General features: G+C 37.7%; 1 protein-coding gene across 1 annotated transcript; it reads left to right on the top strand.

Annotated features, from left to right (window-relative positions):
• The first annotated feature begins 694 nt into the window (after window positions 1-694).
• On the top strand, window positions 695-7,087 carry IDS (iduronate 2-sulfatase). Its single transcript, XM_053472901.1, has 9 exons — window positions 695-883; window positions 2,147-2,283; window positions 3,022-3,199; window positions 4,242-4,330; window positions 4,409-4,609; window positions 5,077-5,247; window positions 5,718-5,844; window positions 5,926-6,087; window positions 6,505-7,087. Exons 1-9 carry the CDS (start codon window positions 763-765, stop codon window positions 6,969-6,971), a joined length of 1,653 nt encoding a protein of 550 aa, XP_053328876.1. The 5' UTR covers window positions 695-762; the 3' UTR covers window positions 6,972-7,087.
• Window positions 7,088-8,198: the final 1,111 nt, after the last annotated feature.

The following is an 8,198-nucleotide window of genomic DNA, read 5'->3' on the forward strand; positions in this document are numbered from 1 at the left end:
TGTTGCGGTGGCTTTTGAGATCTACATCCCCTAATTAGAAGTCGTATGATTGCATTTACTCTGCCTCTCTCGTGTGTCCTGTATTCCTCCGGGGTCTCTCGCATTCTAAAATCTACCAACTTCCATTTAACAAACACAAACAGGCAAATCATTTGATGATAGATAGGACCCTTTTAGCCCATCTAGTCTGCTGCAAAAGACTCAGACCTTAATCATTCCTCAGTCTTGTCTTAGATTCAGGATAACCATATGCCTATCCCATGCATGCTTACATTCCCTCACTGTATTAGCCGCTACCACTTCTGCTGGAAGGCTGTCCCACTTATCTACCACCCTCTCTGTAAAGTAAGCAATTCTTACATTACACCGAAGTTCCTTTGGAAAAAAAACTTCCTTCCTGTACTTTGTTTAGACAGCGTTACTTTCACCATAAATGTTTTTAAAGAGGCACTAAAGTACTCTTCGAACCGTCAGGGTGTATGGAAAGGAAAATGTGGGTTTTTTTGTGTTAGCATCATTAAGTTCTATCCAGCTGCACAGGAGTTAAATTAAGAAGTTAAATGTTGTGACACATGCCTGACTGAGCCAATCACAGTCTCTCAATCGTGATCTAATCCTGAGAATGCTGCAATGGACCAATCAGACAGCAGCCAGTCCCGTGATCAGTCCATGGAGACGCATTAACCATGGAGAAGTGTTACACGGCGCTGCTGTGTATTAGTCTATTCCAGTAGATGGTATAGAGGGTCATTTTCCCCCACTATGGCCGCCCTGGGCGCCTGCGCAGTGCGGCTCCTAATCCTGTTGCTTGTCTCTGGTTATGTTACAGATGGAGAAGCAGCTCCTTGTAGGAAGCGAAGTCTGCAGCAGGACCCTATAACAGGTTATGTGCTTTAAACCTTATAAGATGTACTGTTGTAAGGATGTTTTACTTTACTGAGAGGGTGGTAGATAAGTGGAACAGCCTCCCAGCTGCAGACAGGGGGAGGGGGCAAATGGCTTGTATCTTGTTGCTGTTACATTGCTTACTTGCTACATTGTAATGCATCAATATGTTGCATAAAAGAATAAAGAAAGTGTACAGCGCTACAAAGTGACAAACACCACCGTGAAACTTGAAAAATAAATCATACGAACCCCTTGGGGAAAAAACATGTATAAATTCATATCACAAATAGTGAAAAAAACAGCATATCCTTAAGTTAAGCGTCCAGCACAAAAACCAGGAAGTAAAATGTCATATTCTGAAATGTGAAATATAACCTGAACACTAAAGAAAAGAAAACAGGAATGTCAGCAAAAATGGAAGAAACAATAAAATAAAGTAAAAAATACAAGCACTGAATTAGGAAAAATATGTCATTTATTTATTAAACAAATTAAAAATAAGGAAATAATAAAAAGACAAGCAACATATATGTTAAGTATATTCATTGTGGTAGAAGAACACTTGTATACGTATATATATATATATATATATATATATATATATATATGTAAAAAGTAAACATGTACAAGAGAATAAGATTAGAGAATAAATAAAAATGTATGCACCTTTATACAAACACACTATCTGCACAATAGTGCACCCGGCCGGGAAAACACAAAAGAATGAGGTGCTGCTTAGAAAGCCAGTTACAGTTGGCTACGATTCCATCCGTTCGCTAATTAGCATCACAAATGCTCAGATGGAGGGCCAGTGTTGGTGTCATATAAACTGGTGAGAAGAACCCCAGACCATCTCCACAACCCCCCAAACTCCAGCTTAAGAGAAATATACTATTTTATAATGTCTTATTTATTCAAGACCCTCAGATATTACAGACCTAAAGGCTACGTCCTTTATTAACGAGTCAATGAAGCTTGGGAGCCAAATTCTAAGCGGATAAAAAGCTAAAACTCTTAAGAAACATCTTTAAAAACTTCTGTGCAGAATTAACAGTAATTTCCACAAATTCATCTAAAAATAATTAGTTTTATGCAATGTGTATAGAATAATTTAACTTCATCCTATTCATTTATACAACTATTGCTTATTGAATAGGTTTTATTTTGAGTTCTTTTTGTGATTTTATTGGAATTAGGGTTTAGTAAAATATGCTTTACACACTTATTGCTGTATCCTGATGATATATTTTGTGTTCAGGCGGTATGAATGTACTTTTGCTAATTGTGGATGATCTGCGGACGAGCCTTGGCTGTTACGGTGATGGCCTTGTGAAGTCTCCTAACATTGATCAGTTGGCTTCTCAGAGCGTTGTATTTACTAATGCTTATGCCCAGGTAAGACATCACAGTGTTTGGGGAGGGACTGCTCGTCGCTGTATCATTAAGTAACACAATCTGTTTGAAATAGTTTACCAAGAAAGAGAAATTAAGACAGTGTACTCAAAGAAAGCTTTATTATTGGCCAAAGCTTCACTTAAGTAGCCAAGATCGCTTACACTCCTTAGTTCTAATGTTTAGCATCATAGATTTGGCTGTAGCAATGGTATAAATGCTTGTTATTTTTCTCCTGGCTGCCTAATGCCAGAGCAGATATGCCTCCTGGGGTGGTTGGATACGACGTCACAACCCCAAACTACCCCTGTTGCTTTTTTCTTAGCGAATGGTGGTGGGGCAGGGAGATATTTGCCTCTAGTGGTCTTGTTCCCAGGTTTGCTAAGTGCTGGGAAATAAGGTCAGTTATGACATCATATCAGTGAGCAGTATTACGCACATGTCACCTTGCTCCTCCACTAGGTATCTAGGTAATTGTGATGAAGACTACTCGGCACCCTTAGCCTCCAGTGAGGAAACCAACGAGTGAGCACAAGGGAAATGTTATTGATCAGACAAGCAGTAATGTCCTTGGACTATACTTAATGACACCATTTAACATTCTTTTGGGTCTAATAAAATACTATACTTAAGGGCTACTGAATAAGCAGTCTATGAATGACTTTTTTTGTTTGTTTGTACAATCCTTTGACGTTGATTGATTTAAGCATCAATAATGGCTGCTTTCCTGTTCTGTTGTAGCAAGCAGTGTGTGCTCCCAGCAGAGTATCTTTCCTTACGGGAAGGAGGCCGAACACAACCAGGTTGTTTGACTTTAATTCCTACTGGAGAAAGCATGCCGGGAACTACTCCACTCTTCCGCAGTACTTTAAAGAACATGGCTATGAAGCTCTGTCAGTGGGTAAAGTGTTCCATCCAGGTAAGCCACATCTGGATCATTTTCTTGATTATTTGTAGATGTTTGTGTAGGTCTGCATCAGAAACATCCTGGCACCAGAGACTATTTCCAAAGAAACAAGCACATGTTTAAAGGGCCCTTTGCGTACTACAAACACAACTGATTGCAAAAAATAGCCAGGTCCACTTTGCCTTCAAAGGAAACAAATGAGAGCGGGTTTCATTCAATCCAACCAGACAGGAAAACAAGTTAAGGTGAAATACCGATAACGATAATTCATCAAAGCCAATTATGGCAATAGAGTTGTGATTTCAGGCTTGCATGTGGAATTCAATCATGCATTGGGTAGGTATAAGGGTATTATATGAATATAAAACAAGGAGGACATAGGGTTTAATGTTTTTACAGCAGGAAGATGGGCAGACTAGATGGGCCATCCGATTTTATATTCCTATTTTAATAAAGGGCCATCCCTGGTAAATATGTCTACTAGAAGATTTTAAGTGGGACCCTATTTACCTAGATTGTAAGCACCTTTGCGCAGGGTGCGCCTCACCTGTTGTTTCTGTAAGTCAAATTGTCACAATACTATATGTCCTGTCTACCCTTTGTACAGCGCTATGGAATTTGATGGCGCTTTATAAAACAATAAATAATACATTATTATTATCTGTTTGTCTTAGTCTGTCAATTCAACGGCAACTCTCCAGCAAACATCCTGCTGAATGTCTTTTTAGTAAATAAACTCCATTGACTTGGTTGTAGTGGTAATTATGGTTATTATCGCTTTGAAGCTCTTATTTCACATAGATGCGCATGCTGATTAGTGGCATCTATGTGACTTGTGATTGTCACAAAGGAAACACATGCAGAATGTTTCAGATATTGGCAAGGAAGAGGAACGGAGCACTGCTGTGTATCTGTGCTGTGTATCAATTGGAGTCTTGGCTTTTTTGTTTTATTATGAGAAATTAACAATGCTCTTTTCTGTTCTAATCAGCATCCCTGCCATTTGATACACAAATATAAATATATACTTTTCCCCCCCTTCCTTTCTGTTTAGGTATTTCATCCAATCACTCGGACGATTACCCATACAGCTGGTCAATACGTCCATATCATCCTTCTTCTGAAATGTATGAAAACAAAAAGGTACAAATGAATTTTTACAATACATCCTGACGATGTATAATGATTTCTTTCCTAAAGTCATTTTTATGTTCTGCACAGAACTGTAAGGGTGAAGATGGCAAGCTACATGCAAACCTAGTATGTCCAGTGGACGTCTCTGAAGTTCCAGAAGGAACGTTACCTGATATACAAAGCACAAAAGAAGCAATACGACTCTTGAGAACCGTCAAAAAGAATAATTCTTCTTTCTTTCTTGCCGTTGGCTACCATAAACCACACATTCCATTTCGATTTCCAAAAGTAAGATAGTTTACTTCTGTTAATGAGGTTTTAAAGTAGAAAAAAACCCTCTTTTTTGTAACTGCTGCCATTGTTGACAGTAATATTGTGATATACAAGTGATATTTTGGGTGTCATTCCCACCTCAAAAACCACACTGACCTGATTCTAATGCGAATGAAGCCCATTCCGTCACAGATTTCATTAAAGTGATCGGGACTGAACTAATTATTTCTTTACCGCATGCAGCATGGTAGAGAGTATTTTTTTATTACAAGTAAGGGGGGGGGTGTATGATTTTATCCATTGCCGTTCCCACCCTAATGTCATTTTCACAACCTATAGTCTACAAAGTGAAATCCTGATTTTTAGACACAAATTTGGGACTATTAAATATTGAGCCCGATACCAAGGATCAGCAGCATGGAAGCAATAGGCAGCATTGGAATATTTAAGCCTTTTTATTGTGTTTTTTTATTCTTCCCCAGGAGTTCCTAAAGCTATATCCCATTGAAAATGTTTCTCTGGCACCTGACCCATACATTCCAAAGAACCTTCCTCTGGTTGCCTACAACCCGTGGACAGATATTCGGAAACGTGAAGATGTACAGGCATTAAATATCAGTTTTCCATTTGGTCCTATACCTAAAAATTTCCAGGTAAGAGATGTATTTTTTCTATTAATAAAGTGAAGTACTTAAATGTTGAAAAAAAAGAGAAAATGCCCATCTAGAAACATGTTCTTGTGTAAGAATAATGCTGTTTTTTGTAACTTTGGTAAAAAAAAAATAATAATAATAAAAAAATCATTCTATGATCAGTTTATTTATGAATCACCAGCGTATTCGATTACAATGGTATGGTATTATGTGGGATACCATAATGGGATTACATTGTAGAGATTACAGTGGGATGCTATTTATCTGGATTATCTCAATGGTTATTTTGGGCATAAATCATTGGGAAATGAACCCTAAATTGTACATCTTATTAGTGGTATTTTAAGTTAGTATAGACCCAGGAGGTGAAAGGTTGAGCCACAAGAGTGTCAAGACCCTCAACCTAATGGATTTGTGTTTCAGTGGACCATAGTTAAACAAGTGTTTTTAATATTTCTTTCTTCCTATAGCTTCAGATCCGCCAGAGCTACTATGCTTCCGTTTCTTACATGGATTCCCAGATTGGGGAGCTGCTGGATGAAGTGGAGAACTTAGAACTCTTAAACAACACCGTTATTGTATTCGTCTCTGATCACGGTACACCAACTAAGACTTTGCTTGAAGCTATGTTTATTCATTACTTTTCACGTTCCTTAACGTTTCCTTGACGTCCCATAGGTTGGTCTTTAGGAGAGCATGGCGAATGGGCAAAGTACAGCAATTTTGATGTAACTACACGTGTGCCACTAATGTTTTATGTACCTGGAGTGACAAGCTCCCACCAACCCAGCTTTAAATACATAGACCCTTTTAGCAACGATTTAGGTCGCAAATATCCAGGTAAGCGATGGTTCTTTTTTCCCCCCTAAAGAAAGATTTATTTTTAAAAGAGAACAGTAACAATAATGCTCTACTTCTTCCAGGTTGGGGTTTAAGCAATGTTTTGAAGCTACAGTCAAAGCTATATGTTCAACGTTGACATATGCTAATCATTTATAAAAGAAAATGTTGTTGATTCCTTTGGTTTTGGGGTCAAATTGCAGCTTTATTCTGCTAAACCTACTTATTTTTGTGTAGGGAAGACAGTATTCAAGAGCTTCAAAGAATCAATATTTGATAGACTTGTGACTTTGCGTGATAAAACAACAAATTTAAATTGTATTAGGGATATAAGATATACACTATGGGAGAACAGGTTGTTTTATTTCAGGTTATTTATGTCCTTACAAGGATGTATATATTCCTTTTCCTCAACAGGTGTATTGCGCAACGTTCCTGTGGAACTGGTGTCCTTGTTTCCAACCATTGCTGATCTTGCCAGACTTCCGGTGCCTCCAGTATGTCCTCAACGATCCTTTGATGTAGAACTGTGTACAGAAGGACACAGCATTGCCCGATACATCCACACACCAATACCTAAGGATGAAGACATTGCAAACGTTGCTGCCCACAGCAGTTATCCCAGACCTTCTGACAAACCCCAGCAGAATTCTGATTTGCCAGACCTTGAAAGCATAACAATAATGGGATATTCTTTAAGAACACTGGATTATAGGTATACAGTGTGGGTCGGTTACAACCCTGTTACATTTGAGGCTAATTTTACGGACATCCACGCAGAAGAACTTTATCTTGTCAAGACCGATCCAAATCAAGACAACAACTTATTTAATAAGTCAGCGTATTATGAGATTGCTAGAAAACGTTTTGGCTTCAAGCACTGATTACAAGTGTAAATGTGTGCTTCGGACGTAATATAACCTTTATACTTTTTTCATTATACTGGATAAATGTGCATTGCTTTCCAAACATTGTACCAGAATCTGTTTTATAAATATTTATGTCTTCTTGTCATAAGAATCAACTTATAATTATATTTAATTTGAATATTATTATAGAAATTCAACACTTGATGGCAGCATTTCCCTTTCAAAATGTCACAATTACACCAGAATCCGTGCCATCGATGAAGGAAAGTGTATTTTCATGTTTAAGGACAAGCAACCAGTAATCTTAAAAATTCCATCCCGTTAACTTTTTATATTCCATATTTAGGGGTTGTTTTTCTATAAATGTAAATAAATAATAAAAAATATATTATGTAAACACTGCTGGTTTGGTTTTCCACTAATCCAAATTTTTTTTAAAAAAAAAAATAAGCCAAGGCAATTTTGTTTTGTTTTCTGCTAAAGAAAAAAATTAGGCATAAAATACACGTCCACAAGCATGACCAATTTTCTGAGGGGTACAACATGGATTACCCTCCTAATCATACTGGCTGTGAGTTATGGGAGTCCACAAAATCCTATTTTTTATTAAAAAATGTTAAAAAAAGCCCTTTTTTAATCTAATTTATTGGGAGCAGGAGGTTTACGGTCTCCGATCGATCCCTGCATGTTAGTCAGCTGTCGGCATGGTGTCTTTTATTTTCTTAAGCCATATTAGGCTGCCTGCTCAATGGACTAATTGTTGCCTAAAGGTAAATTGTTTCTTGTTTTTTGTTTTGTTTGTTGTTGTTTTTTTGGTCTGCGACCGACCAGCAGCAGGTTCATCCTCTCCAGAGGAAGCATGGAAATGGGAGGATTTCATTTTAAATGGTTGTCTAGAATGTGCAGCTGAACTTCCGCTCAGAAGCAAATCGGTAGCCTTCAGTGCTATGCAGGAAAGGTTTTTCTGTGCTCACTTGTAGCCACCATGAATAGGACCCCAAACTGTACATGTATTCGGTCAGCACAAAAAGGGCTGGGATGACAACCGTGTGCCACGTCAGCACAGGATTAAAATGTCTGTTCTTAACACATGCAATTGATATTAAGGGCTTTATGATGCTACTAATACTATTACTAATATTACTATTACCTAATTTAAAGGGATAGTATAGGCCCTGTTTTATTCTTGATTTCATTATGTTTTGCACATTTCTACATTAGTTCTTTTGTTCCTAGAGTTAG

The sequence above is a fragment of the Spea bombifrons genome, chromosome 8 (genome assembly GCF_027358695.1).
Source record: "Spea bombifrons isolate aSpeBom1 chromosome 8, aSpeBom1.2.pri, whole genome shotgun sequence".
In the NCBI taxonomy this organism is placed as follows: domain Eukaryota; kingdom Metazoa; phylum Chordata; class Amphibia; order Anura; family Pelobatidae; genus Spea; species Spea bombifrons.

What these genes read in the sequence shown, in the direction of transcription:
- IDS (XM_053472901.1), top strand. Translation starts at nt 763, where the DNA reads ATGGCCGCCCTGGGCGCCTGCGCAGTGCGGCTCCTAATCCTGTTGCTT. An exon ending in AAATGTATGAAAACAAAAAG is followed by an intron (nt 4,331 to 4,408) that starts GTACAAATGAAT and finishes TGTTCTGCACAG; the next exon opens with AACTGTAAGGGTGAAGATGG. An exon ending in CTATACCTAAAAATTTCCAG is followed by an intron (nt 5,248 to 5,717) that starts GTAAGAGATGTA and finishes TTCTTCCTATAG; the next exon opens with CTTCAGATCCGCCAGAGCTA.